The sequence below is a fragment of the Strongylocentrotus purpuratus genome, unplaced genomic scaffold (genome assembly GCF_000002235.5).
Source record: "Strongylocentrotus purpuratus isolate Spur 01 unplaced genomic scaffold, Spur_5.0 spur5_scaffold_21, whole genome shotgun sequence".
Classification (NCBI taxonomy): domain Eukaryota; kingdom Metazoa; phylum Echinodermata; class Echinoidea; order Camarodonta; family Strongylocentrotidae; genus Strongylocentrotus; species Strongylocentrotus purpuratus.
The window spans coordinates 33,664,336-33,686,383 of record NW_022145607.1 but is presented as its reverse complement, the minus strand read 5'-3'; the positions used below and the strand labels follow the sequence as shown (position 1 = coordinate 33,686,383).

Sequence of the window (22,048 nt, the reverse complement as noted above, 5' to 3'; positions counted from 1 at the left end):
CACAATGTCTCTTGTTGGAAAAAGTGTTTCATGGTTTAATAGTTACAGATGAGTGAATTTATTATTTAATCATCATGAATCCCGTTTTGAGATATCTACATTGGTTGCCGATTTAATGTCGTACAGTATGTTATATTTTTTTTACTTGTTTTTCATTGTTTGTACTTCCCCTAAAGACAACTGTACTTTGTTTACTTTCCTTAATAATAATAGTAAGACAACTTCTCTTCTTGTAGTCATGAACACAACAAAATCATGGGGCATGGGGCGATCTTTTGCAAATGCTTGATCAGTTCTATGGAATCAGTTACCAGAGCTTCTTAAAGAAATAGCAACCGTTGTTCAAAACCATGTTTGATTAATTCAATTTGTCCACATTACATCTTTGTCATTATTTTATATTTCCTTAGTCTATATTTGTGTCAACTTATTTCAACGATGTACTCTTAATAGTGTTGTTCATGTCGTCTGTATTGCAATTTACATGAAATTATAGTGTACATTTTTCATGAATACTTTCAGCGCTTGAGTATATTCTGCGAAATGGATATTATTATTATAAATTCAATTGTTTAGTTTATTATTATTTCATGCCTTTTAGCTATAGAATGCTCGGAACATGAATAAAAAATGCTGTCCATTCATTTTTTTTTCTTTTGTTATTGGTCCTTAACATTATTTTGAAAACAATTCTTCCTATATCCTGAAATGTCATGATAATGGTGATACAAAACATTTCTCTTAGTCGTAATTACTGACGAATTTTCGATATTTTTTCTTCCAGCTTTTATTTCCATTCGAATGAAATATATTAGAACGATATACTAAAGTGGTAAATATAATATTGAACGAGTCTGATACTACATGACATACTGTTTAATATCAATACCGTAATCTGAAGAGGGGAATGCAACCTTAATAGCAAACTGCTCTAAAAGAATGCAGACAAATTAGAAAAGCAGACTGTTTAAAGTTTGAAGAAAATCGGACAAAATATAAAAACTTGTTTTAAAAAAAATTAAAGTTGCAATCGCTAAAGGTATGGGCTTTTCAAATTGGCCGAATCGGTGATACGGCTGAGATGCAGTGGCGGACTACATTCCCATTTGTATCATCAAACAAAATAACTAAGTTTTCAAATTAAAAAAAATTCTACGACCCGATGGTCGTAGAAGTGTCGTAATCGAGCGATGCATTTGACTTGAATTTCAAAGATCGTAGTTCGATCCCTGACATAGCACTTAATGTCCTTTGGCAAGTCGTTAATCTACATTTGCAACTCAATATCCTAGACAGAAATTGGGACCCGGTAGGATGACTAAAGCATTTGTGTTATAAAAATTATGCATATCGATTACATTCAAAATTCCAAGTTTACAAAATAAAGGATTACAGTGAGCATAATATTGGGAATGAGTTATAATGCGTATTGCTTTCTTTTGAAGCTTAAGTAACCTTAACATATCAACTTTATTAAAATTTGCCCATGCAACTGTAAGATTGTAAGATTGTAAGATTGTAAGATTTTATTGACTCTATCGACCCCCTCTCGGGGTATGAGAGTACAAACATATTTACAACATAGTATCAATATAACAATAGTATAACAATGATAAACATGTGATAACATGAAAATTGATGAACATAATAAGATAGTATAAACAAAGACAAACATGTGATAATATGAACAATGATAAACATGTGATAATATGAACAATAATAAACATGTGATAATATGAACAATGATAAATATGTGATAATATGAACAAATAAACATATTTACAAATCAAGGCGAACTGGGCAATTCACCCTCCTACCGCTACGAGTGTGCCTAACAACATTGCTTATCTGTGAGCTATCATTTGCAGTATTACCATCTACCCTTGGATCTTTTGAAAAATATGACATAATGATTCTAACAAATTTTGCTAATTATTATACAGTAATTAAAATATGGTGTTATTAGAGTATGATACAACATTTTCAAAATATTTAAGGGATAAAAATGAAATTTATATAAAATACCAATATTTTTTGCTATTTTATTGCACAACACATTTATATGCTCATGCCACTTCAATTTATGATTAATTACAATACCTAAAAACTTAAGATTATCTACACGTTCAAAATTATGATCATTTACTCGTTAGTGATTGTTGTTAAAATCAATATTTCTATTTCTAAAAACCATGAACTTAGTTTTATCATAATTCAAAACCAATTTATTATATAAAAACTAATTAGAAAGTTTCAAAATTTATTGCTTAAAAACATTTTGTAAAACCTGGACATCAGAATGAGACATAAAAACACTTGTGTCATCAGCAAATAAAATAAACTTTAGTTTATCAGAAATATTGCACATGTCATTAACATAAATAATAAATAAAAGAGGTCCAAGGATGGATCCTTGAGGCACTCCACATCTAAGTTTTTCAATATTAGATTTATCTTTATTTATTTGTACAAATTGGGTTCTATTTTCTAAATAACTTTCAAACCATTTTAAAGTTACTCAACGAATACCATAATAATATAATTTTTTCAATAAAATAGTGCGGTCTAATGTATCAAATGCTTTACTTAAATCTAAAAAAAGGCCCATTAAGATATGATTATTTTCAAAAGTTTTCAAAACATTATAAATAAAATGCATAATCGCATTAGATGTAGAGTGCCCAGGTCTAAAACCATATTGACATTCAGTGATAATATTACACTTATTTAAAAATATAAAAAGTCGATTATAAACAGCTCTTTCTAAAATCTTTGAGAAAACAGGGAGTATAGATATAGTTCGATAATTAGAAACATTTCATTAGTGCCATTTTTAAAAACAGGAATAACCTTTGCAAGTTTTAATTGCTCTGGTACTATACCTGCAGATAAAGAAATATTGAGTATTGCACTTAAAGGACATGATATAATATGAACAACTTTTTTCAATAATTTAACATTTACATCATCATGACCACAACTCTTATTATTTTTTAATTTACTTACAATATTGATTATTTCTGTGGGGGTAATTGGATTAAAAAAAACTGTACATAAATTAAAATCAATATTACTATAAATGTCATCATTACTAAAATCATTATCTATGTTGTTGTCTAAATTATCAGTTAAGTTAGGTCCTATATTAATAAAAAAATTATTAAAAACAGAGCATATTTCTTTCTTATCACATATAGCTTGATGATTACACATAACCGAGTCGAGCATATTACGCTTACTCGTACTCTTACCGAGACTTTCATTGATTAATTTCCATGTGTTCCGTATGTTTCCTGATGCATTTCTAAATTTGGCCTTAAAATATTCTATTTTAGCTTTTTTAATTTTACCATTCACCATATTTCTATATTTGTTGTATTTATCTTTTTTATATTCAATTGGATCTTCTTATATAATTCACATTTTTCTTTGCACATTTTGCGTAACTCTTTAGTAAACCATCGGTTATTATATTTTTTACTCTTTACACATTTTTTCAAAGGAAAAAATTTATTAAAAATACAAACATACTGTCTTAAAAAACATTCATAACTATAATTTGGATCATTAGAATTTAAAGTCCAATCAGTGTTATATATTTCATGCATAAATTTTCCAATATTTTCCTCATTTAGATCACGTAAAACAAAATTATTATCTTCATTTTGTATGCACTGTTTTGTATTGATTAAAAATACTGGCAAATGGTCACTTACGTCACTTAAAATTGTTCCACACCAAACTTCTTCTAAATTGTTCGTAAAAATATTATCAATTAAAATACAAGACCTGTCAGTTATTCGGGTTGGACAATGAATCATGGGATATAAAAAATGAGTCATCAATAATTCTAAAAAATCATTAACAGATTGGCAAGAGTTAACATCAAATAAATTAATATTAAAATCGCCCATAAGATATATGTCTTTATTTTCCTTATGAACAACATTTAAAGTATCTTCTAAAATATCTAAAAACGGTTGCACTGGTTGATTTGGAGGCCGGTAAATAACACCAATTAAAACATTTTTCTTTACCTTTTCAATTTCTATAAACATTGACTCAAAACATTCATTATTTACATCTAAATCCTTACGTTGTTTATATTTCAATTTCTCATTTATTAAAACTCCTACTCCTCCTCCTTTCTTACCTTGTCTTACATTCAATAAAAAAAATATAATTATTAACATTGTAGAATGGGTCATCCTCTTTAATCCAAATTTCAGTAAAACCAATAGCAGAAAATTGCATATCAATATCATCTAAAAGCAAAAATATTGCACTATAATTCTTATTTAAACTGCGACAATTTATATGAAGGTAACTTGATGTAAAATATACTTTAGAATGAGAAGTAAAAGTGTTTAAACATGAGTTAAATTCCTCGGACGTATAACAAAAACTATTTGGTCCATATTCTTCATCCTCCTCTGTAGTTGGACTTAATAACTGATGTATATCTTTGGGTTCTATAGGCATCTATATTTCACATTTATTCCGATCATTTTCACTGGCATTTTGACATAAAAAATAAAGAGAAAATAGAAAAACGTGTACATGACACAGATAATATAAACGAACATACAAAACTAAGGTTACGAAACCAAAGCCTAAAACACACACAATTAAAACCAATAACTTAAAACAGTTCAACAACTTAAACAAACTACACAAACGTTCAGAGATTTTAAAATACTGTTGAAATAGAAGAACAATTTATAAATGGAAGAAAAAATGAAGTAAAAATTTAATGACAACAAGTAACATTCAAAATTTACTTATTATAAGAATACAACACGAAATATTAAAAGCAAATCAGGACTAATTTAGTCAATTGTGGGGAAAATGCTAGTCAAAGTAGTGGAATGTATCATCGCATGCATGTGTCCATTGGTTTATTATGGTAGTTTGTTCAAATCATGTAAGTTCCGTATGACCTTTTTTGTAGTTTTTCCTCTCGTAGCGGCAATCAGAACTAGATAGGACATATATGACATATTCATAATTCCTGCAAAGTTCTACAGAATTTGAAGTTGGTTGCAAAAGGGACATAGTACATTTAATGAAAATCTTCATAAAGCATTGAATCGGCTTTAAATACCATGTTAGACATTTAGTGTTGACAGATTTGTTTAAAAGCCTGTTTTATGCCTAATTTTTATGGAAACCGGTTGGAAAATCAAAAAATGGTTGGGGGAATTTACTGTTAAGTAAGAGGGTGTTGCACAGTGACGCCTCCAAAGAAAACCATAAATATTTTTGAGGTTTGAGAATTTTTTCAGGATGTTTGCATGTAGAGGGTTGGTACAATAAAAGGAATATAAACATTTCATACAAAAATAACGCAGTTTTTTCAAATTCCCGAGGAGGGAAAAAGAGAAATGATAGAAAGGTTAATAATTCCTACCAGAAAAAAAATCACCATTATAATACAATTTATATTTTGTTGTTTACAAATTTGATAGCTGGAGCTTCAAATTCATCATTCCTCTTTTTACTCGTGTGACATTTTAAATTCAATTTAATCAAACAAAAATAAGCGGCTGAATGCATACGCTGTTCTGGTTATGGTATAGCTAGATGATTAATGATTGACATGATTTAGAATTTCATTAGTTTGGAAGTGTTACAAATCCTCTCAACGAAATTTGCCAATCATTTTCCATAGCAATTACAAGGCTTAAGGAAAGTGGATGATGAAAATGACACAGATAAGCAAAATATAGTGAGAAATTTAACATTAAAGCAATAAGCCTACAAATTTCTTGATGATTTACGCGTAGTTGATGATAAAGCCCAATTGGAAATTGACATTTGACGATACAATCTGTCACCTTCTTTCTAAATTTTGACCCATTTGTGTGTGCTTGTATTCAAACGATTCAACCCCTTGATGTTTCTAATATTAAATCATTGAATAACTTTTTTTCTGGTAAACTAATAATCCCTAAATCACTTTCATAAATTGCAAAAAAAAACTTGACAAGACATAACATGAGTCCTTGCCTTTTTTCCCCTAACAGACCTGAGCATGATTTTTTATATTTTTATAATCAAATTATGAATGATTACAAAGTAGGTCTACATACAAACAACATGCATTCGTATACAAATGTACATACCAGATATCCAGCAAAATATCAAATATCATATTTTCCCGATGAAATGAGAGCTATGAATGGATGATAAAGACACGTGTTTCGGAAAATAAAGCTTGTAAAATGTTATCAGTAGCGTGTCTACAAACGCTTACTTATCTTGACCAATTTCACAACGGATAAACCATTCTATATACAACAGTAAGAGACAAAACTGTTTGCTAACGAGCGGGATGCACTAATTATTTTAGCAATAAGTGCTAATTAACCTGCGTTTTACCTGCATGTACACTGTCGCTCATAAAGTTGGAATATTTTTGTTTTACCCCAATTTATGGAATTATTTTAAAAATAATTTAAACATAATAGATCTAGATAATAGTATACATTCTCAGATTTTATTGAATAATAATTTGCCAATGTGTGTTTTAAGTGACTGCTAAATCATGTGTATGCTACAATGCTTATCTACTAGGGGACCTACGCCCTTAAGTCATAAATGACAGTAATGAGGATTAATGCCCCACAAAAGGGCACTAATATAGCACATCGATACGGTTTTGATCCTGAGGCCTCACAGCTACGAGGCCATTGCTTTGTCACTGAACGATGACTGTACGCAGCGGGGGCTAGGGTATGGGGCAGTTTCCATAAATAAAAATAAAAAACACAGAAAATGCAATAAATTTTCAATAATTTATTGCATGTTACCCCGGTCTCCAAAATAAAAAAAAAATCCTCTGGACTGCCATGCATTATGGCTCAAGGTATGGGCACACAGAGGATTTGTGTTATGTTGGGAAGCGGGGTAAAATGTAATGAATTATTGAAAATTTATTGCATTTTCTTCACTTTTTCCCCTCCCGCGCCAAGCGCGGAAGCTTTTACGATTCATTATATCATTAGAGAAAGAAGACGATTCGAAGTACAGTTCTCGACTCTTAATCCTCGTCTTGATTAAGGTACCCCCTACAGCGCGAAGCGCGGAAGCTTTTAAGTTTCATTAAATTATTAGAGAAAGAAGACGATTCGTTGTACCGTTCTCGAAAATAATCTTCGTTTGAATACAGTTTTTCCCCTCCCGCGCGAAGCAAGGAAGCTTTTACGTTTCATTAAATCATTAGAGAAAGAAGACGATCCGTTGTACCGTTCTCGACCATTAATCCTAGTCTAAATTCATCCCCCCCCCCCCCCTGCGCGAAGCGAGGAAGCTTTTACGATTCATTAAATCATTAGAGAAAGAAGTCGATTCGTTGTACATTTCTCGACTCTTAATCCTGGTCTGGATTAAGGTACCCCCTCCCAGCGCGAAGCGCGGAAGCTTTTAAGTTTCATTAAATTATTAGAGAAAGAAGACGATTCGTTGTACCGTTCTCGATGCATTTGACTTGAATTTCAAAGATCGTAGTTCGATCCCTGACATAGCACTTAATGTCCTTTAAATGTCATTAATCTACATTTGCAACTCAATATCCTAGACAGAAATTGGGATCCGGTAGGATGACGAAAGCATTTGTGTTAGTAATTGTCTATGCCCTCACGATGACCATTGTGGTAGGAATACTCCACAGGGAGTGTAGATGGTGCACATTGTGCATGAATGAATCCGATAGCGCTTAGACACGGTATTCTGTATTAAGCGCCTTATAAATCCTGATTATCATATTATTTTCTTTTAAGAGGACCTGTAAGAATATACTCTCTATAGTTTATTTTGAATAATGTCCCATGTGTGAAGGCACTTGGTAGAAAAACAGAACTTAGTGATATTATTTTGAGCATGACAAACGGGAGAGTTTGTAAAAATTCTATGCTGACTATAATGAGTACGAGCTAGACTTTTACTCACCACTGTCTTTTGTTGTGTAGAAACTTGAGAGTGATATATATATGTAGTATGAAGATGACAATGGCGATCGCGATGTGTGTTGATCAATATACAATGTCGAGTGTAACACGTTGAAGAAGAATTGTAGAAATTGACACTCCTAAATGTTGGGGAACAGAGGGAGTGTTCGTAGTAAATGTCCCCGACGGCTATATACAACATACTAGACTGAAGACTGAAGAAGTGGAGTCTAGTTGTGGCAAGAATTGGTAATATAAACGCTATCTAATAACCGGAGGCCTCGGTTAAAGTACGAGAAGCGGATCGCGTTCTTCTAAAGTTGTGGCAAAAATGAAGTAACGTAAATATAAACACCTCGGACTAGCACAAGCGTAAATCAAAATATGCTAGCCCAGGAAGAAAGTACACGAAAATAACCACTGGTGCGTTGTACGGAAACCGCGTATTCCAAGTGAAATAAGTGTCAGAATTGAAGTCACGAGATGTCGAGTCGCGAAGAGAAAACAAGCAGTTCGCTATTAACAGTTGTGAAGAAATCACATGCGTGTACTAGTGAAAATCCAACGGAAAACGCTACACTATGTCGCCGTAGCTGCTGGATGAAAAATCGCGAAGATCGCTATAAAAGTGAATCAATCCAATACGTGATGATCTTACGAGATCATGCAGGCTAACTAACGAAAACCCCAGCTCCGTGGCGAAAACGTGACCAGCGGAAGCTGTGATTGGTCACATTACGAAAACAAACCATGGCGACGAGATATGTGAAGGCAGGTGCCAAAATGTGTCAAGAATGTGAAACATACGACGTCGCAGGAAAACTGCATAAATTATCAGCGTAAATTTCTCAAAAGTTGTCGGCACAACAAGGCAATATCAAAACATTACATAAAGTTCGTTGACACTATAATGGAGCATAAATTCACTACAAGTTATCCACTACGTTACATATCCAGTGACCAAACTGTCAATTTAGGATTCGCACAGCTGTAGTGATCTCATATTTCGAACATTCATAACTTTCTTATTACAAGGGGTTGGATTGTCCTTTTGAATGTGGCATATCATGATGAATTTCAAAGAGAAATTGGGGGAGAAAAAGAAGTATGCAACACATATCTGCGAATGATTGTTTTAAAACAGAGAATCTCACATTCCCGAGGAGGGGAGAAAAGGAAAGATAGGAAGGTTAAAATATAATTTCTACTAGAAAAAAAAAATCACCATTATAATACAATTTCAATTTTTCTTGTCATTTTCTGGAAGGTTTACAAATTTGATAGCAGGAGCTTCAAATTCATCATTCCTCTTTTTACTCGCGTGACATTTTAAATTCAATTTAATCAGACAAAAAAGCGGCTAAATGCTACGCTGTTCTAGTTATGGTGAAGCTAGATGATTAATATATTCACATGATTTAGAATTTCATTAGTTTGGAAGTGTTACAAATCCTCTCAACGAAATTTGCCAATCATTTTCCATAGCAACTACAAGGCTAAAGGAAAGTGGATGATGAAAATGACCCAGATAAGCAAAATATAGTGAAAAGTTTAACATTAAAGCAATAAGCCTACAAATTTCTTGATGAATTGACGCGTAGTTGATGTTAAAGCCCAATTGGAAATTGACATTTGACGATATAATCTGTCACCCTAAATTTTGACCTATTTGTATGTGCTTGTGTCCAAACGATTGTTTATGAATCTAGAGCTTGTAAACTGTTAGCAGCCGCGTGTCTACAAACGCTTACTTATCTTGATCAATTTCACAACGGATAAAACCATTCAATATCTAACAGTAAGAGACAAAACTGTTTGTTAACGAGCGGATGCACTGATTGTTTTAACAATGAGTGCTAATTTACCTGCGTTTTAAAAAACCTAAAAAAACATATTTTTGTTTATAGTGCATGTGTTTTGATTTTTTGGACAAAAACATGTCAGTAAACAAACGCCCACATTTTTACAGTGTTGTCATTGGCGATTATACGCGTCAACGTTGTTAATGTGTTTGCTTTAACTGAAATAGCTAATGCGTTCTTAGTAATTAACCTGGTTCCTTTATAGGTAAACCGTGGCGTAGATATAGGGAACACAGGGGCCCACCTCCCCCATTAAACAAAAAAAGGAAGGGAAAAGATAAAGATAGAGAAATACATAGAGAGGGCGAGAGAGGGCGAGAGAGAGCAAGATAGAGAGAGGCAGGGAGAAAGAAAGAGAGAGAGAGAGAGAGAGAGAGATTGAGTTGTGGGAGGAGGTAGAAAAGGAAATAGGGAGGCAATTTGAAAAGGAGATGCTTCCGGGCGAATCGGGTTCCGTCGCCATCGAAAAGCAAAAAAGGGAAAAAAAGAAAGAAATAGAAAAATTAAGAAAGAGAAGGAGAGAGAGAGAGAGAGAGAGAGAGAGGGGGGGGGGGACAGAGGGGCAACGTGAAAAGATGATACGCCCAAGGTTATATTCACCCATACTTCAGCCAGAAATAGAGAAAGAACGGTGCCTCCCCCAGCCCCCCCCCCTCCCCCCCTTCCGCGCCAAAGACTACCACCTCAATAGCCGATCCCTCAATATACTACCATACCGTATACGTAACCTGCTTAATTCAACACCACCAATAATGTAGAGACGGATTTGAGACCTCGAATATTAGATAAAAAGGTGAAGCTTTTTGTTTGGGCGTTGGTATCAATATTAATGGTCATTTTGTCGACCCTTAGGATTTCTGTAACGAGGTTTGTGTCATAGATGGTTGAGGGAAAGAGACATTGCGGCAATCATATATTTTAGAATAAAATGGTTAAAATAGTTTCATTCGACAGCAAATAAGAGCGACAAATATTGTTGAAGCAGTAATCATTGTAGAAGTAGTAGTGTAGTAGTAGTAGTAGTAGTAGTAGTAATAATATTAGTAGTAGTAGTAGTAGTAGTAGTAGTAGTAGTAGTAGAAGTAGTAGTAGCAGCAGCAATAGTAGTATTAGTATTATTATCATTAGTAATAGTGGTAGCAGTTGTTTTAATAGCAGTAGTAGTAAAATTATAAGATTTTATTGACTCTATCGACCCCCTCTCGGGGCATGGGAGTACAAACATATTTACAACATAGTATCAATATAACAATAGTATAACAATGATAAACATGTGTTAATATGAACAAAGACAAACATGTGATAATATGAACAATGATAAACATGTGATAATATTAACAAATGAATAAGAGAGAGAGAAAGAGAGAGAGACAGAGAGAGAGACAGAGAGAGACAGACAGAGAGAGACAGAGAGAGACAGAGAGATAGATAGATAGAGAGAGACGTTTAAATGATATTTATGATATGACATTAAAGATACTATGTCCCTTTTGCAGCCAACATCAAATTCTATAGAACTTTGGAGGAATTATGAATATGTCATGTATGTCCTATCTGTAAAAGTTAAACGTTACCAGTGTCCTAATATTCAAATTATGCAAGGAAACCCGTTTACTTGCTAAACTTTACTGTCTAACACTATTGAGTGACTGTTTGGCTTTTTTCTTTGTTGGTAAATACATACATAAAATGAGCTGTAAAGGATATATGAGCAATTATGTCTACATCAATAAACTGATTGAATCTTTGCGCAGCATAAAACTTACGACCATTCGGCACAATGGTCTGAAAATCACACTATTACTTACTGGCTCTATAGCTCTTAAGCCGATTCGACAACTAATAGTCGTTATTTTCTCACTTAAAGACATGTTCAAGCCCCCCTTTTTTAGGGAAGTTCTAAATTAGAATTATCTTTCAAATGTCGTTGGAATTTTAACCTTTTTATGTTTTGGCCTGCAAATGGGACATAATACCTTTAAGAGTCCAACCCGGGGTGTCAGAATGGGCACGGTTCCGCTATCCCTATTTTTTAATCCGTCTATTATGGGGGAGGGAGTCCAATCAGCTCTCCAAACGCTCCAAAAGGGAGGCCCTAAGTATCGTTCATCCATAAAAGGGCCTACTTCGGGGGGGGGGGAGAGCGTTTCAACTACAAATCCGAATCTTAGAGATCCAATGTCATCTTGCCTCTATAACTTGGCTGCCATCACTTAAAATAGATACATCCTCATCAAACTGAACGCAAACGAAGATTGTTAAAAACAATAACAAGCTAGATCAATTATTTATAGTAATAGCAGTAGTAGTAATGATAGTAGTCGTAATGATTAGAAAAAGAATACTATTAATGATGATACACAAAAATTCAGATGATGATGATGATCATATTGAAATATCATGTCTATATATATATTTGTATATATTTGATTGTCCTCAGCAGCTTTGGGAAGAAACAATAATACTCAGAGCGTTCTGCTAAAGCAACTCTTAGATAACTATGGACCAATCACAGTCAGACCTGTGCGTGACGTCAGACGATCTACGAATGTGTCCTTCAGACTCCTTCCGGCTGAGCTCATCAAGTTCGTAAGTAAAGTTAATAAGCATCAACTCACTATTAAACCACCATTAATAAGTTTATCATTGAGGCGTTTATCGAACATAAATTTTGAAAGGTTATTAAAATATTGGAGTCGTTCTACAAATTGATGCTTATAATCACATTTCCATATACAGTCGATAATGGACAGAAAAACAGAAAAATGAAAACCGAGAATTATCGATGTTTTATCATTACTTAGCCACATTTATAATCGATAAATGACACATATTTAAAAAGCTTAGATCCTCTTCTTTTATTTGACATAACTCTTAATGATGCATATTTCACGCATGGGTGATTAAAATGAATTTGAAGAGAGGAAACCAAAAAGTTATTTGGCGGGCGGTATCTGAATTTCAAAGAGAAAATCACATTTCTAGAAAGCTATGTTTCTGCCCTTTCATAATACCTCAGTCAGGAAATATGAGCTAGGAATAACAAAGTTCTGTTTGTTTAAACTAGTGCTTGCATTTCCATAATTTTATCAAACGAATGCGTTTTCCCTGGCTGCCTGCTGTAGCAACAAACAGAATCGACAAAAGACTTATCTCCGTTTCGTTGACAATTAGCCATGCATGAAGTCTTTCGTCTACGTATGATTGTCAACGAAACGGAGTTAAATCTTTTGTTAATTCCGTTTGTTGCTACGGCAGGTAGCCACTGAAAACGAATTGAAAAAGCACCGTTTTCGCTCGAGAGCATATAATTGTGTAATCATTTTCCTTTCACCTTTTTTTGACAGGACGAAGAAAACCAACAAGTGAAGCTATCGGCACACATGCGAATGGTAAGAATCCGTTCAGTAGATAAATTTTCTCAACAAATGTATTCAAATTTATTTTTGGGTACACTGTTGGTATCTTTCCTTCATCACAGTTGAGAAGTTGATCTATTGTTCCTTTTAAATATACACGAGAAGTCATGAGCGGTGCATCACCATATCTGCCACATGTATCTTTTAAACAAAGTGGAACAATAATTCCAAACAATTATAACGACACAGTGGCCGTATACCCCCATTGAATAGTTAAATACATGAACAGGAAAGAGAGAAAGGGAGAGGAGGGCAACGTGTAAATAAATTTATATGCCCCCTTCAATATCATCATGGTTTTATTTTATCCAATTTCATCCACCTAGTCCAACCCCCCCCCCCCCCCTCCCTTAACTGATCCCTCGCAACTCCACTGACAGGACAAGTAAGATTCAATTTTTGTTGTCGCTCCCAAATCTTGGAAATTATGACTATTACGTGATATAGGTCTAAGCGACAACATGCAAAGTACATGTATCTTAATGGAGATAGTAAAACAAAACAAAAATTAAATTGTAAATTTCCCCTGAAGATTTTTCTTTCGAGGTCGCTATCCTAGTCAAGCATCGCTGGTGGTAGCGGTCTCCTGCACTTTATTCCACAGATAGTTCGGATAATACTTTAACCCTAATAAGGCCAGGGGGGGGGCCATTATGCCCCCCCCCCCCCTCCACGATTTTTCTGATTGCTCGGGAACGCATATGAATGGCGCCCCGCCGCTCGTTGACTTTTTTCTTTTGAGTCTTGCGCAACTTTTAAAAGAATTTTTTTGAAAATCGGACCTACGGTTACAAGGTCACGTGACCTTTTGTCTTTGCATGTCAGCCCGAAAATCGCTCATTTTCGTGATTTGTGTACAAAACATATGGAAATGTCATTTTTCCTAAAAACAGATCAAACATGGGTTATTGGGTCTTGTTTGAAGTTTAGGTGGTTGTTTTTGGAGTCAAAATAGTTGAATTGTAGTAAGAAATGAAATAAAACAACAAAACAATGAAATACATAAGAAATTATCAAAACAAGGGATAACATAAGGAATAAGCTTGCTCTTCCAATTTTTTGTCGTATTATTATTCAGAATGGTCTAATGAATACATTTAGTGAAAAAGAATGCTTAAAGGTAAAGACCAGTATTGGAAACGCCCCAATTTCAAAAAATGAAATGGAAGCTCTCATTACCAATCATGTGAAAGAATATGTTTTGACTAATACATGATGATAAAAGATTTGCCGGGAAACCGCCTACTAATTCATATATTTGGTAAATTCATTTCTCTCATGGTCTGTGAGATATATAGGGTAGTCCCATATACATCTTTCTGTGTATAGTGCATGTAACTTTACGAAGAATGGGCCAAATTTCTTATCATTTTGATGATTCCAGAACCTTGCAGATGCTAGATGCTAGATGATCAACCTTTTCTGATCGATTCCACAACGTTTCTTTCACAATGCAATCGCATGACCATAACTGGTCTTTACCTTTAAATATTAATAATATATGATTTATGGGTAAAAATGTGATTTTTATGACTTTATTTGCATAAATTACCATAAATATGCAAATGAGTGAATTTTTCAAAAAATCGAAATTATCATATTATTCTATACACTTCACTTGACATGCGTGCAAATTTTCGCGGCGATCGGCCGCTTTGCGGCCGAGATCTTCAGGGGGGGGGGCCATAATACCCCCCCCCCCCGGCCGTACTAAGACCTCAAATAGCCCGACCTTTTTAGGGTTAAATGTATGAAATGTGTTATAGAAATATCAAGATCGTTATTGTATGTATTTATGTAAACGTTTTGACACGAAGTTATTATTGTTTGTATATTTTGTATTATACCTTACGTTAATATGTTCTTTGTTGTTCAGTTATTGTATTTGGAAAAATGCAGAAATAAAATCAAATGAAAGAAAAATCGTCTGGTAGATCACATGATTCGCAGTTCCAGTCCCGCCGCGTCTTTTGGCTAGACATTAATCAACAATTGCCACTATCCAACCAGGAGTAGAAAATGGATACCTGGTAGGAATATATTATTCGAATGCTTTCAGCGCATGAGGGCAGCTAATTGGCTAAAGCCAGGGTAATTCCTGATAATTCAAGATAATTTATTGTCTGATTTACAAAATACAGAAATTCGTCCTCCACTGGCGAGTGTCATATACAAACAACATAAACGATATATAAATACATTCGAGAATACAAAGAAAATACAACAACAATAATAATAATAATAATAATAATATTAATAATAATAATAATAGGAATAGCAAAACTGACATGTAAAATTAAAAAACTGGCATTAAAAATCGAAGCTCGAGAATGCAAAGAATGCACGAAATAGATGAAATAAAAGTGCTCTGAACATTCACCCCTTATGTCCCAGAAATGGTATATATATATATATATATATATATATATATAGGATTTTATTGAAATCAAAAAATTAAAACCCAAGAGCAAACAGTCCAAATACTGACAACTGTCTTGGGTACAAAATAAAATTTAAATCAAATATACATGATAAAATAGCAGTAATGAATGAATACATAAGTTACATAACTTAAAATATCTAATAACTAAACTATTATCAGTAAATATTGCAAAAAAGGGCATATGTACAATAACAACAATACGTATACATCATTACAATTACTGTGCAATTACCGAGCTGTGCAATAACTAAAACGAGAGTCCATTAAAAAGAAAATTAAAATGCTTAAGACTGGGTTTAAAAAGATCAATGGTGAAAAGAGGGGAATATGTCAGCGAAATGTTTTTTTTTCTTTTAAGTATTTAGATGGTACAAGTAACATACAATAAAGAAAATTCCAAGAGAGCATAGAGAGAGAGAAAAAAGTAAGATAGAGGGAGAGTATGAGGAAAAAACAGAGGAAAGAACAAATGAGAGCGAGAGAGAGAGAAAGAGAGAGAGAGAGAGAGAGAGAGAGAGAGAGAAAGATGAGTCGCATGGAGTAGAACAGAAAGGAAATGTGAGGGAGAAAGACACTATGAATATGACTGACAAAGAAAGCGGACAAAATATACAGTTCCTCATGTAGACAAAGGAACATCCCTTCACTGCTATTATGTACAAATGTGTAGAACAGGTGACACATGCACCTTTTTACATAATGGCAGTGAAGGGATGTTCCTTTGTCTACCTGAGGAACTGTATATTTTGTCCGCTTTCTTTGTCTGTCATGTTCATAGTGAGAGAAGGTGACAGAAAACGAGGAGTTCTGGATGTGAAGAGATGAAATAGAGTACAGGCTATCAAGAACAGTGACTGTACGTGGTAAAAAAGACAAACAACGAGTTATCGACATTCGACATTGCAAGCTAGAGATAGACCCTATGATGTTAAAAATTAGAGTTAAAATTATGCCGAGAAAGGAACCTAGCCATTACACATTTACATATACATATGTCATAGGACAGCGGCCATAACATACTAAAAAACATGTAAGAGGGCATGCATAAGAATACTTTGCAAGTGCCTCGGTGGTATGGATACGTGCGTAATATACAGCTAATGTCATTATAATCTGTATTATTATTATTATTATTATTAGGAAGGGCGGCGTTATTATTATTAATATTTCCATTATTATTATTATCATCATCATCATCGTCATTAATTGCATATTCACCTTATTATTTCATTCAGATATGGACGGATGAGAACATGATATGGGATCCTTTGGATTTCGATGGCGTCGATTACGTGACCGTTAAAAAGAACGATGTCTGGCTTCCCGACATCTGCCTCTATCAAAGGTAAGATGACGTCATTAACCACTGTTTAAATCTTACTTCAGGCCCATACAACGTAGGAGTTCTGGGGGTTGGAGTAAGCCCTCCTATCCTCCAACCCCGTCCCCTCTACCCCCTCCCCCCTCCTGAACATGTTTATCTAATTGTTTTTATATTTTGTATTGACAAAAAGCTGCCACATAATGTTAGGACTACTATTTTAAAAAATATATACAAAAAAATGTGTTGCTCGTCAGAGAATTTGGGGGAGAAAAGGAGGAGGAATTTCATAAACTCCGGTCGTTTACACATACGTGCATGCATTGTGCTTTCAGCACAATAAGTAATGTTGACCTTGTTTTTGAATGAGTAAATTGTCAGGCACATGTATTATTGGAAAAGCCAAATACGCGATCGGCTTCTATAGCGAATGGTTGTATGATAAGGTCAAGTAAAAAACAAATGTAATGAGTTTCTCTTCCGGACCTTTTCAAAAAAGGAGGAGGAGGCAGCGCTTTACTATTTATTATTTTCCATTTTTTTACAATTTTTTCCAAGGTATATCTATTCACAAATATTGTGCTATTTGAGTTGATGCAATGAAAAGATATACCTAGGTCAGCCATATTTAGCATGGCGGCCATCTTGAGAAAAGAAATACAAAGAAGTAAGTAGTAAATCACTGCCTCCTCCTTTTTTTTTTAAAGACCGGACGAGAAACTCCTTACTTTGTTTTACAATTCGCAATAAAGGGAGCTTCACACCTCCCTCATCATGTAATTACAGTCGGCCGTGCTCTCCCGTGAAAGAGATTATAATTGTAATTACTACACGTTGATCAACCGTATTACCCTTGTTGCTATCTCCAATTATTTTACTTAGGCAATATACAGTGTGGGTAAAAAAAAACTAAACATCTAGAAAATTGCTAATTATTTAAAAATCATCTATGAACACTAAATTATTATACATCTTATGAAAGAGTGTTTGATCCCGAATCATTTAGTATCATTTGTTGTGTTGAATGTGATTACGCTTGGATGGACAGGAGGCATTGTTTGCGAGAGTGCAAAAAACGACTTGCGCCAAAGTTACTTATGCGATGTTTGAATAAAACGATTGGAATTTAAGTATTAATTCGGTCTTTGCAGATCCAAATAACATCCCTAACAAAATTAATCATGCCACACATATCACATATCAAATTTCAAATATCAAAGAACATTTGTGCGTGTGTATGTGTGTGTGTGACTTTGCTTCAGCATCTCATTTGATACATTCAATTCATTCTCTCACTTTCGCTTTACCTTCTGGTCTTTAATAATAACACAGAGTTCAGTGAACACGCGCGTCATTTCGGTTGCACCGTCAGTTGTCATTCTTTTCAAACCTTAAAAACCAAATGATAACTACGGCGGGGGAGGGGGAGGGATTGGGGTGTCCGAACGAGCCTTAAAAGTGGGTTACTCAGGGCCGTCTTTACACATAATTGCTTGGCTTCACTTTGACACTCACAACAAGGCGCAATTTTTTTTCTGTGCTTCTTTTTTGGTCGTTAAATGGAACATCGACTGCCCCCTCCCACCACCCCCTTTAACACGGTCATGAACAAAAGACAATACGGACTTTTAGATTTGCACGTCGACAGCTTTGACTGCAACGTGCGACGTCATTTTAAAGCACTGCGCATGCGTCACGTCGTCAAAGTCGGCGATGGGGAATACGTCAACCTTGATTTTCCTAAATCTAGTCACTATGAATATGACTGACAAAGAAAGCGGACAAAATATACAGTTCTTCACGTAGACAAAGGAACATCCTTCACTGCTATTATGTAAAAATGTGTAGAACAGGTGTCACATGCATATTCACCTGTTCTACACATTTTTGCATAATAGCAGTGAAGGGATGTTCCTTTGTCTACCTGAAGAACTGTATATTTTGTCCGCTTTTTTTGTCAGTCATGTTCATAGTGAGTACGGTACAGTTCCTCAGGTAGACAAAGGAACATCCCTTCCCTGCTATTATGTAAAAATGTGTAAAACAGGTGTGACATGCATATTCACCTGCTCTACACATTTTTACATGATAGCAGTGAAGGAATGTTCTTTTGTCTACCACAGTAATTGTTGAGAGTAGAATGAGGAACTGTATATTTTGTCCTCTTTTTTTTGTCCGTCATGTTCATAGTGTTACTTCCTGCATGCATGTATATCGTCGAGTGCAATCTAATTGATTTCTAATTGTAGTCAACATGGGCAGTTGAGTACGTTGACACGCATGATCAGTCGGCGTTCGTCGTGTTCTCGTCCACTCAATCTTAAAGTCCCTAATCTTAGATTGCACTCGACGATAAACATGCATGCAGGAAGTAACACTATGAACATGACGGACAAAAGAACATCCCTTCACTGCTATTATGTAAAAATGTGTAGAACAGGTGAATATACATGTGACACCTGTTCTACACATTTTTACATAATAGCAGGGAAGGGATCGATGTTCCTTTGTCGTCCTAAGGAACTGTATATTTTATGCGCACGCGGCATACTAGTACATTGAGCATGTTTATGTAAAATGTAAAAGCTAAATAAATATCAATATGTGTGTATGTACTAGATTTAGGAAAATCAAGGTTGACGTATTCCCCATCGCCGACTTTGACGACGTGACGCATGCGCAGTGCCTTAACATGACGTCACACGTTGCAGTCGAAGCTGTCGACGTGCAAATATAAAGTCCCTATTATTTCGTACCACGGCGAGCCCAGATTTACCTCGCGAGGGAAACCAGCGCATGCGCACATGGAATCCGGTATGGTGCTCAATAGGCCGAATCGTGGACTATCGGACAGGCTATTAAATGGAGAAGAGTCACCACCTTCTCATAGTTAGAACCTACTACACTATTTGTATAAGAGTAGGGGAAACCCAGGTGTAATGGTCCACCTGTACATCCCAATCAGTAATACAGGTAGGAAAGACCCTAGGGTTGCAGTGATTTAGCTCTCTTTTCACCCTCTTAGGCACAGTTGACACCAAATACTCAATAATACAAATTCAAAAACAAAAATGTTGATAAGAAAAAAAAGAAAAAAAAATTTGTTTCCACGAGTCATTTGGCTACGAACATCGATATTTGGGTAGGGGAACCTTTTATTTGTGTACTTAACCTTTGCGACACTGCTTTGAAATAGGTACAGGCCGGTTGTGCCCCCATAAACTGTTGGTGTCATAGTCCCAATCCACTACGATTCTTACTCCGTCACAGTGTCGTCAAGGATTTCATCAGCTACGCAGATACTTACATCATCGTGTCGAACGACGGGACCATGGACTGGTACGTCCAGGTCATCATAGCCGCTTCCTGCCCCATCGATATTACCTACTTCCCCTACGATGTGCAGCACTGTAACCTGACCTTTGGCCCTTGGTCACTGAAAACACATGAGGTAAGACCCCCCCCCCCCCCCCCCCCCACTCCGAGGTCGGAGGGACCGCAATCGTGTTCCAACAAAATCCCGATAATGCCCGCGTCACACTGTCCCGAGGTTGACATAAGATGGACACATGATGAAAGAAATTTTCAAATTCGGCTCTGATCGTAAAGACATCGGGCCATATCGGGCCATTTGTGAGGGCATCTTAAAGGGATCCGGTAACTTTGTCTCAGATTCTGAAACAAAATTCTGGATTTAGCTCATGATGCAATGATAATTATAAACCTTTAGGTCAGTCAGGAACCCCATGACTTTTACAAGCCGATCGCTTGTCTGATTATCAAGATATTTATGATTGGAATTACAAATTTTGAAAACCGTTCGCCTGACGGTTTTCATAACACTACAGTCTATTGGGGAAAAAGAGTATGGTAAAACCGGTCACTCAAAGATTTTTACTTTTTTGAGGCACTTCTTGATCATTTTGAAGCGCAATTTTTGTAGGGCTTCAATATTACACCATATCACAGACACTGATAACGCGTAGGGCCGTGTATCTCAGATTTAACATTGTTAAACGATCCCTTTAAGCCATCGTATGACCGCCATTGGATTTTTCAGGCTCCGGCAGCAACTTCGTGAGCGATGGCAAAATCTTTGGCGTGACAAAAAATTACCCAAAGACCTTGCGAAGGTTCATTTTCGTGTTGAATTCGTGTGTCCATATTGTCCTTCTAATCGTCTCATCTTCATCTGACTCTTCACTTAGTGTGATCATTGGTGCCATCGGGCATTTATCCCCTTACGAAGACAATACGAATGAAACAAAAAGCTGCCCGATTGTCTTCGGAAGGCAACACGACTACGTGAAGCCCTCGCAATACCATCGTGTACCCATCGTATTATAGTACGATGACATCGAGATGGGACCACGATGTCGGTGAAGACAGCCAAGTTTAAGTAGCTCAAGAACTTCCCATGAAAAAGCCAACCTCAGAGCCACAGCTTTTTCAAGTTAGACAGAAAATGAAACATAGACAACAAATGACAAAGCACAATATCCAGAAACTGTCTGTCAGGCACTGTATACTAAACTGAGATGTGAAATTAATATTGCAAATCAAGGCTACCGACTGCCGAGCTTAGACCAAAACTGCAATTGCAGACCGCTCATATTCAATTTGGAGTTATTGGACAATTGAAAAACCTTATTTATTACTTTTATTCCTTCAACAAATTTGCAAGGTCCTTTTACAAAAGTCAACCAACGCCGATGCCTCGGGGAACAGATTTCGTAAAAATGGAGTCTGGATACTGGAACAGACAATATCCATAAATCTGATCTTTGAATCGTGTTGGTACAATCTCTCTTGGTCCGCAGTCCACTTTACCCTGCAAATCAGCCGTCAATCGAGTAAGTATACATTCCATTATCATAATAAGGGCCAAATGCATTTTTGATGCAATTTTTTTGATCAGTTAATTCATGCATTTATTAACTCATTCATCCTTTCGTTCATTCATTCATGTATTCATTTAATTATTCATTCATTCATTCATTCATTCATAATTATTCATTCATCCATTCATTCATACTGTAACGAAACCGGTGACT

General features: G+C 35.3%; 1 protein-coding gene across 1 annotated transcript; it reads left to right on the top strand.

The window, feature by feature from the left end:
• The first annotated feature begins 8,699 nt into the window (after nt 1–8,699).
• LOC115927956 (neuronal acetylcholine receptor subunit alpha-3-like) lies at nt 8,700–21,377 on the top strand. Its single transcript, XM_030994341.1, has 6 exons — nt 8,700–8,724; nt 12,255–12,400; nt 13,159–13,203; nt 16,909–17,018; nt 20,265–20,445; nt 21,342–21,377. Exons 1-6 carry the CDS (start codon nt 8,700–8,702, stop codon nt 21,375–21,377), a joined length of 543 nt encoding a protein of 180 aa, XP_030850201.1.
• Nucleotides 21,378–22,048: the final 671 nt, after the last annotated feature.

What these genes read in the sequence shown, in the direction of transcription:
- LOC115927956 (XM_030994341.1), top strand. Translation starts at nt 8,700, where the DNA reads ATGGCGACGAGATATGTGAAGGCAG. An exon ending in GACGAGATATGTGAAGGCAG is followed by an intron (nt 8,725 to 12,254) that starts GTGCCAAAATGT and finishes TGTCCTCAGCAG; the next exon opens with CTTTGGGAAGAAACAATAAT. An exon ending in CGGCTGAGCTCATCAAGTTC is followed by an intron (nt 12,401 to 13,158) that starts GTAAGTAAAGTT and finishes TTTTTTTGACAG; the next exon opens with GACGAAGAAAACCAACAAGT.